This window comes from Centropristis striata, chromosome 13, assembly GCF_030273125.1.
Source record: "Centropristis striata isolate RG_2023a ecotype Rhode Island chromosome 13, C.striata_1.0, whole genome shotgun sequence".
Taxonomy (NCBI): Eukaryota; Metazoa; Chordata; class Actinopteri; order Perciformes; family Serranidae; genus Centropristis; species Centropristis striata.
This window is the reverse complement of record NC_081529.1, coordinates 2,268,760-2,290,457: the sequence shown is the minus strand read 5'-3', so window position 1 is coordinate 2,290,457 and position 21,698 is coordinate 2,268,760. Positions and strand designations below refer to the sequence as shown.

General features: G+C 38.6%; 3 protein-coding genes across 3 annotated transcripts; all 3 read right to left on the bottom strand.

Annotated features, from left to right (window-relative positions):
• Nucleotides 1-1,259: 1,259 nt before the first annotated feature.
• LOC131983744 (gastrula zinc finger protein XlCGF57.1-like) lies at nt 1,260-5,865 on the bottom strand. The gene is made up of 2 exons (XM_059348552.1): nt 5,639-5,865; nt 1,260-2,725 (listed from the first exon to the last, which is right to left on the bottom strand). Exons 1-2 carry the CDS (start codon nt 5,829-5,831, stop codon nt 1,575-1,577), a joined length of 1,344 nt encoding a protein of 447 aa, XP_059204535.1. The 5' UTR covers nt 5,832-5,865; the 3' UTR covers nt 1,260-1,574.
• Nucleotides 5,866-10,408: 4,543 nt separating this feature from the next.
• Nucleotides 10,409-12,942, bottom strand: LOC131983749 (gastrula zinc finger protein XlCGF57.1-like). The gene is made up of 3 exons (XM_059348557.1): nt 12,442-12,942; nt 11,230-11,696; nt 10,409-11,088 (listed from the first exon to the last, which is right to left on the bottom strand). Exons 1-3 carry the CDS (start codon nt 12,632-12,634, stop codon nt 10,462-10,464), a joined length of 1,287 nt encoding a protein of 428 aa, XP_059204540.1. The 5' UTR covers nt 12,635-12,942; the 3' UTR covers nt 10,409-10,461.
• A 1,375-nt stretch (nt 12,943-14,317) lies between these two features.
• On the bottom strand, nt 14,318-20,151 carry LOC131982788 (oocyte zinc finger protein XlCOF6.1-like). Its single transcript, XM_059347388.1, has 2 exons — nt 19,959-20,151; nt 14,318-15,558 (listed from the first exon to the last, which is right to left on the bottom strand). Exons 1-2 carry the CDS (start codon nt 20,149-20,151, stop codon nt 14,651-14,653), a joined length of 1,101 nt encoding a protein of 366 aa, XP_059203371.1. The 3' UTR covers nt 14,318-14,650.
• Nucleotides 20,152-21,698: the final 1,547 nt, after the last annotated feature.

Sequence of the window (21,698 nt, the reverse complement as noted above, 5' to 3'; positions counted from 1 at the left end):
TTGGAATTAAGGGACGCTAAAATCTTCCAAAATGCCAGTTTGATTGTATTCATGCTGCTTTTTGAAAGCCAATAAAATAAGTAAATCAAATTGTTATCAGCAAACTCGACTACATCCTTGAAAACCAGGTCGTCATGTGTTCATGACATTAATTGAATGCCTTTTTACTGTACCAAATTGGAATTAGGGAATGCCAACCCCCCTAGTATAACGGACATTTTTTTTTTTAATCACACATTTTAAATAAAAATGTTTAGATTTTGTATGAGATTACTGTTATACTTTGTGACTTTTTTTTGGATGGAATTTGTGCTGTATGTTTTCTGAACTACATTCCTAAAATGCAATATATCAATTCATTGTATCATGTTAAAAATGCTTAAATTGGATAAGTATATTATCCAAAGAAACTTATTTTATTGGCTTTTAAAAAGCAGCATGCATACAATCGAACTGGCACGTTAAAAGATCATGAAAACTTTCCAGAGCCCTTTAAGACTTATTTTAAATGTAATTCTCAGGTTCACTCCTATCCAACGCGTCAATCTTTAGATCTTCATCCTCCAAGACTTTCCATGCAATTTGTTGTTAAATTATGGAATACCTTTTCCCATCTGGCAAAGAACTCCATTTTCATAAAATGTTTCAAAATATGTCTAAAAGCCCATTTAACTGCTGTTTAAATTCTTTTTCAGACACAAATATGCTTTTATATCATGTTCATATTTTTGTTTTTATATTATTTTTGTTTTTGTCATTACAAATTGTTGTTGATGTTATACATATGTTTTTTTCTATTATCAATTTATTACTTTCTTATAACTGTGACATTTTAGGTGGAGGCTTTAAATAAGCCCATCTGTTTTCTGCCTCTAAATAATAATCATTTAAGCTATATCCTTGGGAAAACAAATTCTATTAAATGTTTTAAAAAAGACATTCTTACTCTGGTGTTTTACTTTTGCCAGAAATGTTTCAAGACTCTAGTGCTCCAGTTTTATTGCTGCTAAAACTTTCATCAAAACCAGCAGGTTTACCGCCACAACTGTTAAAAAAATCTATATATTTTTTGGGCATGTGCCTGTCTGGTGAATCTTTTGTTTAAAACATTTCCCACAAACTGAGCAGCTGATTCCTCTGAATCCGAAAAGGTCTCTTTCGGCCAACTCCTCTATCACGACTGGATTATTTTCTCTTATCTAATAGCACATGAAAAAGAACACAATAAAAACACAATAAACACTAATAACAATTTTAATCGCAAATAATGAATTATCCCTGAACAAGTATCACACAAAGTATTATGAGACTAAATAATCATAAAAGAATGAACACAATAATGTTAATGTGCAAATAAATGTTGCTTGAACAGCGATGAAAGTTGCCCAGTGGAGTTCAGGAATATACCAGTTTGCTCTCTTTTCCCTGTTTTTTTTTTTTTTGTTTAGTATGATGAAGCTCTGAGGACTGACGACTAGCACATTTATGTTGTTTTCTCTGTTGATGCAGCAGAAATCTTTTGTAACGAACGCCCAACCTGGGTAGATTTCCTCTGTGTGATTTTTCATGTGTTTTCATGTGATCAATGAACAACTGAAGGGTTTCTGTCCTGTATGAGTCTTCATGTGAATCTTATGATTCCATTTGTGCACAAAACTTTTACCACACATTGAGCAGCTGAAGGGTTTCTCTCCTGTGTGGCTTCTCATGTGTCTCTCCAGGTTTCCTCTTTCAGTGAAATCTTTACTACACACTGAGCAGCTGAAAGGTTTCTCTCCTGTGTGGATTCTCATGTGTCTCACCAGGTCTCCGCTTCCAGTGAAACCTTTACTACACACTGAGCAGCTGAAAGGTTTCTCTCCTGTGTGGATTCTCATGTGTATCTCCCGGTTTCCTCTTTCAGTGAAACTTTTACTACACACTGAGCAGCTGTAAGGTTTCTCTCCTGTGTGGATTCTCATGTGTCTCACCAGGTCTCCGCTTCCAGTGAAACCTTTACTACACAATGAGCAGCGGAAAGGTTTCTCTTTTGTGTGAGTCATCATGTGAGGGTTCAGCTGTGATTTTCGCACAAATCTTTTATCACAAATGGAGCAGCTGAAAGGTTTCTCTTTTGTGTGAGTCATCATGTGATGGTTCAGCTGTGTTTTTCGCACAAATCTTTTATCACAAATGGAGCAGCTGAAAGGTTTCTCTCCAGTATGATATCTTGTGTGTCTCGTCAGATTTGTCTTCTTGGCAAATCTTTTCTCACACATTGAGCAGCTGAATGCTTTCTCATCAGTTCTATTAGGAATGTCAACAGTTTTCAAAGATTTTAAACCTGACTGGGAATCTCTGCTCTCTATCCAATCACCGCTGTCATCAGTCTCAGGTTCAGGAGAGTCTCCAGACCTGTCTTCAGCATCTGGTTGTAAATGTGAATCTGGATCCAAGTTCCTGGCTGGTTCTGGTCCTCCACAGTCCTCTCCATCAGCTTTTGTTTTCATCTGTTCAATTTGATGAAGCTGTGAGGGCTCAGGGGCAGGGACAGGAGTGAAGGAGAACTTGGTGAAATCAGCCTCCTCCAGCTCTGCAAGCTGCTCTCCCTCCTGTTTGATCCAGAGATCCTTTTGTTGTTCCTCTTTAATTTGTGGGGGCTCTGGGTCCTTCTGGTCCAGACTGGAGCTCCAGTCCTGCTGCTCAGAGGGAATTTCTTCTTTATGTACCAACAGCTGCTGGACATCTGCAGGAGACACTGAAACACAAATTAAACTGTATGCAAATGGGGTGTATGCCTACCCCAATATGGTTGATACAAACAAACCAAATTGCAATCTTAAATTGAATAATAATTGCTTTATCTGTTTAATGGGTTCCATGTAAAGATGTACACTAACAACTATGCTGACTAAAACATACAGCAAAGAAGCCAACTCTTTTTCTTAGGTGTTATCTCTGTTGTAGCCAATTTTCACGTGTAATAGTGTGTGTGTGTGTGTGTGTGTGTGTGTTTGTTTGTTGTGACGTCACCTGCACAGCTGATCACCCACGGAAATAGAAAGCATTTAGGGACAGCAAACCTTTTGCAAGATCTCATTTCTGGCACCACAACGAGTTCAAAACAACTTCAGATTCCCTCAAGTGCCACTACAATCTCATCAACAATGACACAATAAGCATCTCGTATCTGCTAAATTTAAAATACGAAACAAACAGTTCAGTAATGATTGTGATACCTAGTGATGGTCCGCTGACACTTGAAGCTCCGACACATGCGCGGTAGCTCATGAAGCAAACGTCCCGAAGCACTGTGCCGAGGCGTGGTTTGGTCACGTGACTCGTGACGTTCGAAGCAGCAAAGTGCTTCGAACGTCACCGAATCACCAACAGTGGAAGTGAACCGCTACCTCGCTGATCCTCCACTAGAAAGAACTTCAGAACTGCTCACATACTGGGCAAACCACAAAAATGTATATCGCAATCTTTATCAAGTTGCTAAACATTTCTAATGCACCCCGGCCTCATCCGTGCCGTGTGAACAGGTTATTTCCAAGGCTGGGGAAATTGTATTGAAAAGAAGAAACCGCTTGAATCCCAAAACTGTGGAAAAACTGTTGTTTCTAAATAAAAATTCATAACAAGTGACACAAGCACAGTCACTGCCCTGTTTTTCAAGCACAATCTCTTTCCCCACCCACCCATGAAGCTCTTTACCAATGAACCCCAAAACATTATTTGCCAAATTCCATAATATAATCTGTATTTGCGCCAGCCCCATGTGAAAAGGGACCTCAGGCCGGATTCGAACCCGGGTCCGCCGCAGCACTTAACCTTAAAGGTACGCGCTCTACCGGTGTGCGACACCGGGACGCCTTATAAAACATCATTGTTGTTGTATTCAGTCGTGTAGTTGAAAACAAATGCATGAACCAATCAATGGCACGTCTCGGTTGCACTTCATTTTATTGGCCACTAGATGTCCTACTGGAGCACTGTGTGTCATTGAAGCTTCGAGTAATGAACCGTGTTTTGTATACAGTGGACCATGAAATCCTGTTGGCTCGTTTGGAGCAGTGGGTGGGCATCAGTGGCACAGCACTGGAATGGTTCAGGTCCTACCTGTCACATCGGACTTTCTGTGTCAGCCTTGGTGACTCTGTGTCCTCCACTGCTCCTCTCTCATGTGGGGTCCCGCAGGGCTCTGTGCTTGGCCCGCTTCTTTTTTCCCTGTATCTACTGCCACTTGGGTCCATCCTCAGAAAACATGGAATTTCTTTTCATTGTTATGCAGATGACAGTCAAATCTATGTCCCCCTCAAAAAAGATGACTCGTACTGTATTGACTCACTCCTAAGGTGCCTACATGACATCAAAGCCTGGATGTCCTCAAACTTCCTGAGTTTTAATGAAAAAAAGACCGAAGTCATGGTCTTTGGTGGCTCTTCTGCAAAACCCCCCCTGGTTGATCTTGGTTCTTTGGCACAACATCATAAGCCAATTGTGAGTAACCTGGGGGTTAAAGTGGACGCTAATCTTAAATTTGACAGCCAGATCAAAGCTGTGGTGAAGTCCAGTTTCTTCCAGCTACGGCAGCTGGCAAAAATAAAACCACTCCTGCAAGCACGGCACTTTGAGACAGTAATCCATGCCTTCGTGACCACTCGGCTGGATTACTGTAACGCACTTTATATGGGGGTTAGTGGGTCCTCCATTGCCCGCCTTCAACTGGTCCAAAATGCTGCTGCACGTCTTTTAACTGGCACAAGAAAGTATGAGCACATTTCACCTGTTTTAGCTTCACTGCACTGGCTGCCCGTTCATTTTAGGATTCATTTTAAAATTATTTTATTTGCTTTTAAAGCTTTAAATGGTCTTGCTCCTCCTTACCTCTCTGAGCTGCTGCACCCCTACTCTCCTACCCGCTCTCTCAGGTCAGCTGACCAGCTTCTCCTGAGAGTGCCAAGAGCTCGGCTGAAGCTCAGAGGGGAACGAGCTTTTGCCATCGCAGCTCCAAAACTGTGGAATGAATTGCCGCTGCACATCAGACAGGCCTCCTCACTGTCTCATTTTAAATCTCTTCTTAAAACCCACCTCTTCTCGTTGGCTTTTAACACCACGTAGAGTGTTGATTTTATGTTGATTTTATGATTTTTTGTTTTTATTGTATTCATGCATATTTTATTTTGTGCGGGCAGTACATTTTATATTTTATTTTATTTATTTTTATCCCATTTTTAATTTATTGCATCTTACTGATCTATTGTTTACTACATCTCTTTGTATTGTGTTATGTATTTATTGTTTGTGCAGCACTTTGGAAACCTTGTGTTTGCTAAAATTGTGCTATATAAATAAAGGGGATTGGATTGGATTGGATTGTATAAAGTGTCGAAGCTTCAACAAAGCCTCGATCAGCCATCACTAGTGATACCTGGTTAAAGTCAATAAACAGTCCGAGAAGTGCTTTACTTTTATAGTTAGTGAAATGTGAGAAAAGAAGCGAAATAAAGGCACAAACATTTCAACATTTCAACTGCCTGCTGTTGCCGTAAAGGTCCGAATAAAGCCGCTCTCCGGTCGTATTGTTGGTCAGATCAGAGGTCAGTATGTGAACTGAGAGTAAACAGAGAGAGAAAGGGAAATAAAGTGGACCAACCTGCTCTGTGTAGCCGAAGCTGAGGGTTGTAAACAGCGTCCAGTAGTTTCTGTTGTCGCTTGTTCTCCTCTTTTGACCGACTCAGTTCCTCCTCGTACTCTGTTATCGTTCTTTCAAACAGCCCGAATATCTCTTCAGCAGCCGCAGTTATTCGCTGCTTCACCAAGACTCTCAGCATTTCACCTTTGGACATCTCCACACACTGACAGAAACGTTTTCTCCACAAGAACTCAGTCAAAAACGCGGTTTGCTCTCCGTCAGTCACTCTGACTGTCTGTGTACAGCTAGCATGCTAAGCTAACTCCGATAGCTTTGTAGGAGATGAGTCAGAGGCAAAACATTCAGAAAACAAGTGTGAAGCACAAAGTCTAATCTGGCCGATGAAGCTTCACATCCAGAGGCTCTGCTAGTAACACTGTTGGAGCTCAAACACACTTTCTCAACACCTCTGCATTGATTTCTAATCATGTTAGGCACCAGACTGCTGAAGAGGAACATCTTCTTCTTGAGTTTTTTGGCGTTTAGCAAACCAACGTACAGTCGCATTACCGCCACCTAGCGGACAGATGATGGTACAGCAGGGGAAAAAACTAAATTCTCTTTTTTAGTCCTGTTTCGGGGTCTGATATACCCGATATACCACATAATATTTACTATATCCATGTTTGGTATTTGGTACTTTCTTAGCACAACTTCAGATGAAGTAAAATGATACTATTTATGACAATAAAAACCACAAATATGCTTAATGAACTGTTTCGGACCTGAAAAATGGAAACATAGGTTGCAAATATGTACATATAAAGGTAAAATTCAAATATTATAAAACTATACACACACAAAATATATATACCATAAAAACATGTTTATTTATAGGAACAGTGTTAGATGAATAGACCCCTTTTATTCCATTTTTGCAAAATGTCACGCCTGCCTCGTCCCATCCTACTTTTACCCTTGAATACATATTTTTGTACTATCAAATTAAAACGATCATATATTTGGTTTTACATATGGAAGCTTACATATTTACATGACCTCAGAACGTCAAACCAAAAACTGGAGAAAGTTTCAAGTCCTTGCTCCACGTGACCTCGTTTTTTGTGACGGCGCTTTGAAAAAAGCCACATTATCTGGTCACGCAAGCGTGATCATAGACCCCAAAGGATTAAATAGAAGCAAGTAATTAAAGAAAAGCTTGAAAATGTTGCTTTCTTATTCTATGGAGGTTCTGGTTTAGTCTTGCATTTCCTAACCTGAGACGTGAGATGGTCACCTCTTCTCTTGGACTCCAAAACATGTTTTTAAAAATATTTTATAGATGTTTCCCTGTCACTTCAATCCTTGTATTCTTGCCAGATCTTTCACAAATGGTCCTTTATGATTGATTTTGCCTTCTGTACTTGATCATCAATTATCTGTTGTTTACATTTTTTTACCAAAATGTCTGTATTCTCATTTCCATCTACTCCTACATGCTCAGAAACCCAAAGGAAGGAGATAACCAAACCCTTATTGTGAAGGATCTCAAGCAGGATGTCTTGCCAACATGCTGATCTTGGAAGAGCAATATCCAGTTCCACTGCAACTTGATGAGAATCCTACTAAAATTAAATATATTTATTCTATAAAATGATCTCATTATTCCCAACTGAAGAGACGATATTTACCATCATTCCCATACAGGGAGTAGTGGTTAGATAAAAAGTACAACTTTTTCAATTTTATTATAAAAATAATCAAATGATGTACTTCTTAAATATTGATGCTTAGTTCAGATAATGTCAAATTTGTTGTTTTTTATTAATCAGTAGCAGAAAAAAAATCACTCATAACAAAACTCAACAAAGCTCACAGACAATTTCTCAACTTGTAACCTTTATTGTGAAAGAAAATTAACAATGGATCATAGGCATTAAGAAACTCATCAGAAAATGTGATAAAATAAGGCAACAAAAAATGTTAAAATACTAAAAGGTGGTTGCTAAAATAAATAATATGTCATATGCCACTTATGACGTGGGTAAAAAGGTGAGAGAAAAGCGCTGGAAGTTGCCCAGTGGAGGCCAACAAAACCGGTTTTGTTCTCTTTTCCCGTTTTTTTGAGCATGATGAAGCTCTGAGGACTGACGACTTACACATTTATGTTGTTTTCTCTGTTGATGCAGCAAAAATCTTTTGGAACAAACACCCAAACAGGACGGATTTTCCTCTGTGTGATTTTTCAAGTGTTCTGTATATATTTGCCGTTCTCTCTATGATTCCACATGTGACTCCCTAGACTTGAGCTATGTTTGAATGCTTGACCACACACTGAACAACTGAAGGGTTTCTGTCCCGTATGAATCCTCATGTGAATCTTAAGATTCCCTTTTTGCAAAAATCTTTTACCACACACTGAGCAGCTGTAAGGTTTCTCTCCTGTGTGGATTTTCATGTGTCTCACCAGGTCTCCGCTTCCAGTGAAACTTTTACTACACACTGAGCAGCTGAAAGGTTTCTCTCCTGTGTGGATTCTCATGTGTCTCTCCAGGTCTCCTCTTCCATTGAAACCTTTACTACACAATGAGCAGCTGAAAGGTTTCTCTCCTGTGTGGATTCTCATGTGCATCTCCCGGTTTCCACGTACAGTAAAACCTTTACCACACACTGAGCAGCTGTAAGGTTTCTCTCCTGTGTGGATTCTCATGTGTCTCACCAGATCTCCGCTTCCAGTGAAACCTTTACCACACACTGAGCAGCTGTAAGGTTTCTCTTTTGTGTGAGTCATCATGTGAGGGTTCAGCTGTGATTTTCGCACAAATCTTTTATCACTTATATTTGGTACATAATATTGTTATCAGCAAACTCGACTACATCCTTGAAAACCAGGTCCTCATGTCTTCATGACATTAATTGAATGCCTTTTTACTGTACCAAATTGGAATTAGGGAATGCCAACCCCCCTAGTATAACGGACATTTTTTTTTTTTGATCACAAATTTTAAATAAAAATGTTTAGATTTTGTATGAGATTACTGTTATACTTTGTGACTTTTTTTTGGATGGAATTTGTGCTGTATGTTTTCTGAACTACATTCCTAAAATGCAATATATCAATTCATTGTATCATGTTAAAAATGCTTAAATTGGATAAGTATATTATCCAAAGAAACATATTTTATTGGCTTTTAAAAAGCAGCATGCATACAATCGAACTGGCACGTTAAAAGATCATGAAAACTTTCCAGAGCCCTTTAAGACTTATTTTAAATGTAATTCTCAGGTTCACTCCTATCCAACGCGTCAATCTTTAGATCTTCATCCTCCAAGACTTTCCATGCAATTTGTTGTTAAATTATGAAATACCTTTTCCCATCTGGCAAAGAACTCCATTTTCATAAAATGTTTCAAAATATGTCTAAAAGCCCATTTAACTGCTGTTTAAATTCTTTTTCAGACACAAATATGCTTTGATATCATGTTCATATTTTTGTTTTTATATTATTTTTGTTTTTGTCATTACAAATTGTTGTTGATGTTATACATATGTTTTTTTCTATTATCAATTTATTACTTTCTTATAACTGTGACATTTTAGGTGGAGGCTTTAAATAATGCCATCTGAGTTTTCTGCCTCTAAATAATAATAATTTAAGCTATATCCTTGGGAAAACAAATTATATTAAATGTTTTTAAAAAGACATTCTTACTCTGGTGTTTTACTTTTGCCAGAAATGTTTCAAGACTCTAGTGCTCCAGTTTTATTGCTGCTAAAACTTTCATCAAAACCAGCAGGTTTACCACCAGAACTGTTAAAAAAATCTATATATTTTTTGGACATGTGCCTGTCTGGTGAATCTTTTGTTTAAAACATTTCCCACAAACTGAGCAGCTGATTCCTCTGAATCCGAATAGGTCTCTTTCGGCCAACTCCTCTATCACGACTGGATTATTTTCTCTTATCTAATAGCACATGAAAAAGAACACAATAAAAACACAATACACACTAATAACAATTTTAATCGCAAATAATGAATTATCCCTGAACAAGTATCACACAAAGTATTATGAGACTAAATAATCATAAAAGAATGAACACAATAATGTTAATGTGCAAATAAATGTTGCTTTAAAGTAAGGTAGGTTTACAAGAACACCTAAAAAAAACTGGTATATGAGTGACTTGTTTGATGGGCACAAAAACTTTAAAATAATGACTTACTGACATAAAGCATATTCACCTGAACCCTTTTATAACCTTGCACAAGTCTGTGTATAAACATTAATGAGACACACTGGCATGAACAGAAAATAAAACAGCAAGTTAGGGAGACAGAGGCTAGGTCTTTTATTGTAATTTAGGCCAATGTCATCATATCAAAAAGTTGTAAAAGTAGTCTTCGTGTAATTAAAACTGATGCTCATTTAAGATAAGTAGTTTTGGCTGGACTCTCTGTTCACATTTTGACCTTAATAAAGCTGTGAGGACTGACAGCAACAGCCTTCCGTATAAATCTTTTGCTACACACTGAGCAATTGAAAGGTTTCTCTCCTGTATGAGTCATCATGTGACGTAGTATGTTTTTCAAAGATAAGGGATGCTCCCCAACCTCAAGGAAAGGTTAAAGAGGGGAGTGAACAGCGATTAAAGTTGCCCAGTGGAGTTCAGCAATATACCGGTTTGCTCTCTTTTCCCTGTTTTTTTTTTTGTTTAGTATGATGAAGCTCTGAGGACTGACGACTTACACATTTATGTTGTTTTCTCTGTTGATGCAGCAGAAATCTTTTGTAACGAACGCCCAACCTGGGTAGATTTCCTCTGTGTGATTTTTCATGTGTTTTCATGTGTTCAATGAACAACTGAAGGGTTTCTGTCCTGTATGAGTCTTCATGTGAATCATATGATTCAATTTCAGCACAAAACTTTTACCACACACTGAGCAGCTGAAGGGTTTCTCTCCTGTGTGGATTATCATGTGTCTCTCCAGGTTTCCTCTTTCAGTGAAACCTTTACTACACACTGAGCAGCTGAAAGGTTTCTCTCCTGTGTGGATTCTCATGTGTTTCTCCAGGTTTCCTCTTTCAGTGAAACTTTTACTACACACTGAGCAGCTGTAAGGTTTCTCTCCTGTGTGGATTCTCATGTGTCTCACCAGGGCTCTGCTTACAGTGAAACTTTTACTACACACTGAGCAGCTGAAAGGTTTCTCTCCTGTGTGGATTCTCATGTGTCTCTCCCGGTTTCCTCTTTCAGTGAAACCTTTACTACACACCGAGCAGCTGAAAGGTTTCTCTCCTGTGTGGATTCTCATGTGTCTCACCAGGTCTCCGCGTCCAGTGAAACCTTTACTACACACGGAGCAGCTGAAAGGTTTCTCTCCTGTGTGGATTCTCATGTGTATCTCCCGGTTTCCGCTTCCAGTGAAACCTTTACCACACACTGAGCAACTGAAAGGTTTCTCTTTTGTGTGAGTCATCGTGTGATGGTTCAGATGTGATTTTCGCACAAATCTTTTATCACAAATGGAGCAGCTGAAAGGTTTCTCTCCAGTATGACATCTTATGTGTCTCGTCAGATATGTCTTCTTGGCAAATCTTTTCTCACACATTGAGCAGCTGAATGCTTTCTCATCAGTTCTATTAGGAATGTCAACAGTTTTCAAAGATTTTAAACCTGACTGGGAATCTCTGCTCTCTATCCAATCACCGCTGTCATCAGTCTCAGGTTCAGGAGAGTCTCCAGACCTGTCTTCAGCATCTGGTTGTAAATGTGAATCTGGATCCAAGTTCCTGGCTGGTTCTGGTCCTCCACAGTCCTCTCCATCAGCTTCTGTTTTCATCTGTTCAATTTGATGAAGCTGTGAGGGCTCAGGGGCAGGGACAGGAGTGAAGGAGAACTTGGTGAAATCAGCCTCCTCCAGCTCTGCAAGCTGCTCTCCCTCCTGTTTGATCCAGAGATCCTTTTGTTGTTCCTCTTTAATTTGTGGGGGCTCTGGGTCCTTCTGGTCCAGACTGGAGCTCCAGTCCTGCTGCTCAGAGGGAATTTCTTCTTTATGTACCAACAGCTGCTGGACATCTGCAGGAGACATTGAAACACAAATTAAACTGTATGAAAATGGGGTGTACACCTACCCCAACATGGTTGATATAAACAAACCAAAATTGCAATCTTAAATTGAATAATAATTGCTTTATCTGTTTAATGTGTTCCATGTAAAGATGTACACTAACAACTATGCTGACTAAAACATACAGCAAAGAAGCCAACTCTTTTTCTTAGGTGTTATCTCTGTCGTAGCCAATTTTCACGTGTAATAGTGTGTGTGTGTGTGTGTGTGTGTGTGTGTGTGTGTGTGTGTGTGTGTGTTTGTTTGTTTGTTGTGACGTCACCTGCACAGCTGATCTCCCATGGAAATAGAAAGCATTTAGGGACAGCAAACCTTTTGCAAGATCTCATTTCTGGCACCACAACGAGTTCAAAACAACTTCAGATTCCCTCAAGTGCCACTACAATCTCATCAACAATGACACAATAAGCATCTCGTATCTGCTAAATTTAAAATACGAAACAAACAGTTCAGTAATGATTGTGATACCTGGTTAAAGTCAATAAACAGTCCGAGAAGTGCTTTACTTTTATAGTTAGTGAAATGTGAGAAAAGAAGCGAAATAAAGGCACAAACATTTCAACATTTCAACTGCCTGCTGTTGCCGTAAAGGTCCGAATAAAGCCGCTCTCCGGTCGTATTGTTGGTCAGATCAGAGGTCAGTATGTGAACTGAGAGTAAACAGAGAGAGAAAGGGAAATAAAGTGGACCAACCTGCTCTGTGTAGCCGAAGCTGAGGGTTGTAAACAGCGTCCAGTAGTTTCTGTTGTCGCTTGTTCTCCTCTTTTGACCGACTCAGTTCCTCCTCGTACTCTGTTATCGTTCTTTCAAACAGCCCGAATATCTCTTCAGCAGCCGCAGTTATTCGCTGCTTCACCAAGACTCTCAGCATTTCACCTTTGGACATCTCCACACACTGACAGAAACGTTTTCTCCACAAGAACTCAGTTAAAAACGCGGTTTGCTCTCCGTCAGTCACTCTGACTGTCTGTTTACAGCTAGCATGCTAAGCTAACTCCGATAGCTTTGTAGGAGATGAGTCAGAGGCAAAACATTCAGAAAACAAGTGTGAAGCACAAAGTCTAATCTGGCCGATGAAGCTTCACATCCAGAGGCTCTGCTAGTAACACTGTTGGAGCTCAAACACACTTTCTCAACACCTCTGCATTGATTTCTAATCATGTTAGGCACCAGACTGCTGAAGAGGAACATCTTCTTTTTGAGTTTTTTTGGCGTTTAGCAAACCAACGTACAGTCGCATTACCGCCACCTAGCGGACAGATGATGGTATAGCAGGGGAAAAAACTAGATTCTCTTTTTTAGTCCCGTTTCGGGGTCTGATATACCCGATATACCACATAATATTTACTATATCCATGTTTGGTATTTGGTACTTTCTTAGCAAAACTTCAGATGAAATAAAATTATACTATTTATGACAATAAAAACCACAAATATGCTTAATGAACTGTTTCAGACCTGAAAAATTGAAACATAGGTTGCAAATATGTACATATAAAGGTAAAATTCAAATATTATAAAACTATACACACACAAAATATATATACCATAAAAACATGTTTATTTATAGGAACAGTGTTAGATGATTAGACCCCTTTTATTCCATTTTTGCAAAATGTCACGCCTGCCTCGTCCCATCCTACTTTTACCCTTGAATACATAATTTTGTACTATCAAATTAAAACAATCATATATTTGGTTTTACATATGGAAGCTTACGTATTTACATGACCTCAGAACGTCAAACCAAAAACTGGAGAAAGTTTCAAGTCCTTGCTCCACGTGACCTCGTTTTTTGTGACGGCGCTTTGAAAAAAGCCACATTATCTGGTCACGCAAGCGTGATCATAAACCCCAAAGGATTAAATAGAAGCAAGTAATTAAAGAAAAGCTTTAAAATGTTGCTTTCTTATTCTATGGAGGTTCTGGTTTAGTCTTGCATTTCCTAACCTGAGACGTGAGATGGTCACCTCTTCTCTTGGACTCCAAAACATGTTTTTAAAAATATTTTATAGATGTTTCCCTGTCACTTCAATCCTTGTATTCTTGCCAGATCTTTCACAAATGGTCCTTTATGATTGATTTTGCCTTCTGTACTTGATCATCAATTATCTGTTGTTTACATTTTTTTACCAAAATGTCTGTATTCTCATTTCCATCTACTCCTACATGCTCAGAAACCCAAAGGAAGGAGATAACCAAACCCTTATTGTGAAGGATCTCAAGCAGGATGTCTTGCCAACATGCTGATCTTGGAAGAGCAATATCCAGTTCCACTGCAACTTGATGAGAGTCCAGCCTAAAATTAAATATATTTATTCTATAAAATGATATCATTATTCCCAACTGAAGACACGATACTTACCATCATTCCCATACAGGGAGTAGAGGTTAGATAAAAAGTACAAATTTTTCAATTTTATTATAAAAATAATCAAATGATGTACTTCTTAAATATTGATATTTAGTTCAGATAATGTCAAATTTGTTGTTTTTTAATAATCAGTAGCAGAAAAAAATCACTCATAACAAAACTCAACAAAGCTCACAATTTCTCGACTTGTAACCTTTATTGTGAAAGAAAATCAACAATGGATCATAGGCATTAAGAATCAGAAAATGTGATAAAAAAGGCAACAAAAAATGTTAAAATACTAAAAACGCAGTTTGGTAAAATAATGTCATATGCCACTTATGACGTGGGTAAAAAGGTGAGAGAAAAGCGCTGGAAGTTGCCCAGTGGAGGCCAACAATACCGGTTTTGTTCTCTTTTCCCGTTTTTTTGAGTATGATGAAGCTCTGAGGACTGACGACTTACACATTTATGTTGTTTTCTCTGTTGATGCAGCAGAAATCTTTTGAAACACACCCAAACAGGACACATTTTCCTCTGTGTGATTTTTCATGTGTTCTGTATATATTTGCCGTTCTCTCTATGATTCCACATGTGACCCCGTAGACTTGAGCTATGTTTGAATGCTTGACCACACACTGAACAACTGAAGGGTTTCTGTCCCGTATGAATCCTCATGTGAATCTTAAGATTCCCTTTTTGCAAAAATCTTCTACCACACACTGAGCAGCTGTAAGGTTTCTCTCCTGTGTGTATTTTCATGTGTTCCGTGAGACTTCCCCTTAAAACGAAACCTCTACCACACACTGAACAGCTGAAAGGTAGCTCTCCTGTGTGAATTTTCATGTGTAACGGCAAATATGTAACCTTTTTAAAACCTTTCTTGCAGACTGAGCAATGGAAAGGCTTCTCTACTGTGTGAATACTCATGTGTCGCTTCATTGTGTTTTTTTGAGAGAAAGTTTTATTACACTCAGAGCAACTGAAAGGTTTCTCAATGGTACTACATCTCAAATCACTGACAGGAATGTCACCATTTTTCAAAGATTCTAAAGACGACTGAGGTTCTCTGCTCTCTATCCAATCACCGCTGTCATCAGTCTCAGGTTCAGTACAGTCTCCAGACCTGTCTTCAGCATCTGGTTGTAAATGTGAATCTGGATCCAAGTTCCCGGCTGGTTCTGGTCCTCCACAGTCCTCTCCATCAGCTTCTGTTTTCATCTGTTCAATTTGATGAAGCTGTGGGGGCTCAGGGGCAGGGACAGGAGTGAAGGAGAACTTGGTGAAATCAGCCTCCTCCAGCTCTGCAAGCTGCTCTCCCTCCTGTTTGATCCAGAGATCCTTTTGTTGTTCCTCTTTAATTTGTGGGGGCTCTGGGTCCTTCTGGTCCAGATTGGAGCTCCAGTCCTGCTGCTCAGAGGGAATTTCTTCTTTATGTACCAACAGCTGCTGGACATCTGCAGGAGACATTGAAATACAGAAACACAATGAGACATCTATCTAGGAGTGTAACAATTAGCATATGGGTGGTTGACGTGAAAAGTGAAAAAAAGAATAATTCAAAAAATATATGTCAAATGACATACAATTATATTCCCTTATATGTGAATAATTCAAAACTGAATGTGTCCATTTCTAATTCTTCATATATTTAGCATATTATTCATTTTTTGGTGTGGTAGTCCTAAAATGTGTCCACCGGTGCAACAAAATAAAGAATGTCATTATTTAATTCAGAGAATGTTGGACAGATAAGATAGATAAGCCCAAGGCATATTAGTCATGAATATTTTTATCAATTTACATTATTTTCAATGATCAATCAATGTCAATTGATAAAAATATTCAGATCAATACTTAAACTGCGTTGTAGCAAAGGACTACCTTAAGACGACCAGTTCCAACACTGCACGGAAATAGTAATATTATGAAAATATTTGAGACAGAAGTGATCTTATGTGCAGTCCACCTGCTCCAGAGATTCTTCTGTCCTTCCTGGTTCTGGAAGGACCCCTCTCAGTAATGGGCTGGTCACATTAATGCCTGTTTTATATCGACATCATGGCGTTGCTCCAGGAGGACACCAGTTTTTGGACAAAATGTAATGTGTCATAATAACTCTACATAGGGACCTTAACACTTATATCCTCTAGATTCATTAAGTAAACACTCGTATGACATGCATTCAAGTATTTTAATGTATTTAGATTCATTTTTCATTAAATTACAGTTGTTTTAAGATAAGTAATGCTACCTAGTACAGTTGCACCGGTGGACAAATGTCATGTTCAAAACAGAATATTTGCATAGTTGAAGAACGATACTCATTGTTTGCAGATGGATTAGATGTAGAAGAATGAACTGCATATTAAAACATTAATTTTAATGAAATATTATCAAATTTTAGTAATATTTGTCACTGGGAACACAAAAATTGAGCGTCACATCAACCACCCATATGCATCTCAGTTTGTTGCAGGGTCTTCCACACAGAGGGCTCATGCTGTAAAAAAAAAAAAAAAAAAGACAGTCCACCAGACACCAGATCAAGGGCGGGAAATTGGAAATCACCATGATGCAGCAATTTCACGGTGGCTAGATTTTATCCGAAAAATCGTTGTTTAAATTTCAAGTCAATTTCATGAGCTGATTTCATATTGCATTTCGTCACCGATTTGTTTTTGTCTGACCTTACACACTTTTACCAGAGCTCCAACCAGCTCCACAGCTTTAAGCCCTCAGTTGCACTGGTTCTTCAGGTATTATTCCCTCCTGTATGGTTCACAAACAGCCTGCTGAATCCAGACTGACACAAACTGTGAAGATGCAAGGTCATCAGTAGTCACATGATGATTAGCGACTGAATTCCTGCACCCGGATTATGAAATTGTTGAAATATAAATGTTCAAGTGTTTTCTGTGGTACCCATAGTACTATTGGTCATGTTAATGAACAGTTAAAAGAGTACACCCCCCATTATAATGTTAATGTACTATTCTATTCTCTGAATTTAATTCATTTGTTCCTGATTTAATTTTTGTAATATTTAATTTAATTAACTCATGCACTATGTCCTTTCACATTAGAAGCTAGTTTTGATCAGGTAAAGTTAGGGTGTCTATAAATGAAGTTTATACAGGCACTGTGGGCAGCACAGGGGTCCATGAGAAGAGTCAAGAAGACCGTGCATGTGAGATGAAAATGTAAACAGTGAGCAGCATCATGCTAATGTGCTTGTGTATACGTGCAGAGGAAACCGAACCCAAGTAAACTTTATTTTTTTGAACTTATGCACGCCTGGAAATCCCTTTTTGTGTCCAAGTGTGAAACATTTCACAAGATATTCCTGAGGTGAGACGTAGCTCTGACAGTATAGTGTGAGTAAGTTTGTCACTCTTTAAACATATTTATTTGTCACAATGTGTTTCACATTGGGCTAATGAGGTAGTAAATATGACAGTAGCCTCAGTGGAGAGGGGAGGGAGAAACTTGATATATATGTTTGGTAATTTTCCATGTTCAGCTCACGTTAACCAGTTGGCTTAGATCAGTCCAAAACAAAATGTTGTCCTGCATGCTGAAGGAGGCCTCTTACTCAATACAATGCTTGCTGCAGAGTACACAGGTGAGCGTGAGCAGCTCAAGATGTACATGGTATGGTTCATGAGCAATTTAATTTTGCTGTAGTGAATTTGAATCCAGGTCTAATCGATCCTGCAATCATTACATTTGCATGCTTTCTTTTATTTATAGGTGGCTGTGATGTAGTGTTACCTATACAACAATATTATCCACAGTAGATAGGAGATGTAACCTGGAAATCACCAGGAATACAGTCATGGAAAAAATTATAGCCATTTTCCATGTTTTTCTTGATAATAACCAAAATCATTTTCACGAAAACCATGGAAAATGACTAGATATCAGCTCTTAAATTAAAATCTTGAGCTATTTTGTTGTTATCATTCTATTTGTCCAAACAAATATACCTTTAGTTGTACAAGGCTTTAAAATGAACTAGAAAATGTCTAAAGAAATTTTGATTGTGTGACTCTGGCCCTTGATTCTCGTTGCTTGAATCAGCAGTTAAACAGGGACTCTGTCCTGAGTTCACAGACACCTTATACAAGTCTCTAGGACAAAGGGTTCATTAGTTATGAAAGGGGGCGTGGCTAATCAAAAGGGGCAGGGTAATCAATCAGCAGTTAAATAGGGACTCTGTCTCTGGAGGGCTGGGGGAGGATTTGGTAGCTAAGCAACCAGGTGGCCAGGTGGGGTCGACCGTGGACAAACTGATATTTCTGGCCTCGAACAGAAAGCATTTTTGGCAAAACCATTATACCTATCATTGATCCGACTTCACTTTGAGCACCCTGAGTTCTTCCTCAACATCTATATATGGGGTTTTTTTTTAAGAAAAATGAAAAAATAGCTTTGTTAGAGCGTTCTAAAAAAACGGTTACATCTCCTTTTTGCAGAAATCATCCTGTGTTTTTAATATGGGACTCAATGAGGCTGTTGATGCGTGTTGGTGGATCATCTGTGCGTCCTACGCCCAAACTATAACTCTGACAGCTTTACCAGAGGATTGTGAGTGAGAAGACAAATTTTCCTACGTTTCTATGTACAAATTATTTCTGTAGAGTGGAATTTGCGGCCTGGAGCGCAGTTTACAAAATCTTTTTTTGACAATTTTTTCTCTCCCTCCACACTCTAAGTGATGACCTCATCACTCTAGACTCTCCATAGGGTTACATTGGGGGGATTTTTTGACGTGTTTTTGCCCAATAATTTGAAAACTGTTTATCGAAACCCTTAGAAAAGTCATAGCACACTTGTCATGGACGAGCCGGTCGATTTGATACCTTTTTGTGTATGTGCGAGCAAAACTCTGGGGGGAGGAGTAGTCGACCGAAAAATGACACGGAAGAAACGGAAGAATAAAAATAAAAAGAATAGTCCCGGTGAATAGTAGTGAGTGTGCTTTTGCAAGCAAGCACACAAAATAAAAATAATCCCGGTGAATAGTAGTTAGTGTGCTTTTGCAAGCAAGCACACAAAATAAAAATAATCCCAGTGAATAGTAGTGAGTGTGTTTTTGCAAGCAAGCACACAAAATAAAAATAATCCCGGTGAATAGTAGTGAGTGTGCTTTTGCAAGCAAGCACACAAAGAAATTGAGTAACGCAGCTGATCCCCCACGGCAATAGAAAGCATTTAGGGGAGTCACGATGGACAGATGGCAGGGAAATCACTGATTTAGAAGTAGGGAAGCCACACAGTTATTCAACCATATGTGTTTGTGCAAGAGAAAGTATGCGTTTTATCAAACCACTGCATTTTTGTTACGTTATCGAACTCGTTTATAAATCAATCATCCATTCGTTCATTCATTCACTTCGCTCGGGCCCTTTGTTCCTGTAATTGTCATAAATACATCGTCAAACGCAGCATACCTTTCGGAAGATCTCATTTTTGGCACCACAACGAGTTCAAAGAAACTTCAGCAAATTTAGATTCCCTCAATCGGCATGTTTTTTTTCGGATTGCTACCACAATCTCATCAACAATGACACAATAAGCATCTCGCATCTGCTCAGTTGAACATACAGTTCAGTAATGATTGTGATACCTTTTTAAATTCAATAAACAGTCCGAGAAGTGCTTTACTTTTATAGTTAGTGAAATGTGAAAAAAGAAGCGAAATAAAGGCACAAACATTTCAACATTTCAACTGCCTGCTGTTGCCGTAAAGGTCCGAATAAAGCCGCTCTCCGGTCGTATTGTTGGTCAGATCAGAGGTCAGTATGTGAACTGAGAGTAAACAGAGAGAGAAAGGGAAATAAAGTGGACCAACCTGCTCTGTGTAGCCGAAGCTGAGGGTTGTAAACAGCGTCCAGTAGTTTCTGTTGTCGCTTGTTCTCCTCTTTTGACCGACTCAGTTCCTCCTCGTACTCTGTTATCGTTCTTTCAAACAGCCCGAATATCTCTTCAGCAGCCGCAGTTATTCGCTGCTTCACCAAGACTCTCAGCATTTCACCTTTGGACATCTCCACACACTGACAGAAACGTTTTCTCCACAAGAACTCCGTTAAAAAAGGAGCTCTGCATTGATTCTACTCATTCATTCAAACAATCTGCTGGGAATGTGCGTATAAAATCTTCTTTTTGAGTTTTTTGGCGGTTGACAAACCAACGTACAGTCGCATTACCGCCACCTAGCGGACAGACGGGGGTATAGCAGCAGATTAGCAGGGGGGGAAATAAATTCTATGTTTCAGAGTAACTTTTAAAGTAACTATCAATCTTTTCCATACAGATATTATTCCAATAGTACTACTTCTCTGAATTTTTAAAAACAATGTTTTACTTACACTTCTCGAATGTTCATATTTAATTCAGGTTATGTCATATAAATAAATCAATTTTTTAGTCCTGTTTCTTAAATAGAAGCTTGAAAAGGGTGCTTTCTTATTCTATGGAGGGTCTGATTTAGTCTTGTATTTCCTCCCTTGGACTCTACAACATGTTCTTGAATATTTTAAAGATTTTATTGACTGCCCTTTACAAATGAAAAAACGTATTGATTGCCCTCTAGCGGGCCCCTTTCATATGATAATTTAGGATTATTGATGTGCCCTCTAGTGCAAGAAAAATCAATAACGTGCCTTAATGAGAGCCCTTCTAGTGACCTTTTTCCTGTTTGGTGCCTCCATGGTTGAAAAAGCACGCGAAAGTGCCCTCTAGAGTGGTGAAAATGAGAGAAAGTGCCATATTGGCTGCCCTTTACACATGAAAAAACGTATTGATTGCCCTCTAGGGCAGCTGTTCTCAACCTTGGGGTCAGGACCCCAATTGGGGTCCCATTTTGTGTCTTTTTTTGATCATTTTCTGGTCAATTTGTGTCTTTTTTGGTCATTTTGTTTCCTTTTTTTGGTCATTTTGTGTCTTTTTTTTAGTAATTTTGTGTCTTTTTTGGTAATTTTTTTTCTTTTTTGTGTCATTTTGCGTCTTTCTTTTTGGTCATTTTTGGTCATTTAGTGTCTTCTTGGTCATTTTGTGTCTTTTCTGGTCATTTTGTGTCTTTTTTTTGTCATTTTGAGTCTTTTTTGGTCATTTTGTGTCTTCTTGGTCATTTTGTGTCTTTTCCGGTCATTTTGTGTCTTTTTTGATCATTTTCTGGTCAATTTGTGGGTTTTTTGGTCATTTTGTTTCCTTTTTTTGGTCATTTTGTGTCTTTTTTTTTTGTAATTTTGTGTCTTTTTTGGTAATTTTTTTTCTTTTTTGTGTCATTTTGTGTCTTTCTTTTTGGTCATTTTTGGTCATTTAGTGTCTTCTTGGTCATTTTGTGTCTTTTCTGGTCATTTTGTGTCTTTTTTTTGGTCATTTTGAGTCTTTTTTGGTCATTTAGTGTCTTCTTGGTCATTTTGTGTCTTTTCCGGTCATTTTGTGTCTTTTTTGGTCATTTTGTTTCTTTTTTTGGGTGATCTGAACTGTGTGTGAGATTGTGTTCAGTAAGCGGGGGTTGCGGACAACATGCATGTTAAATTGGGGGTCCCGACTCAAAAAGGTTGAGAACTACTGCTCTAGGGTGCCC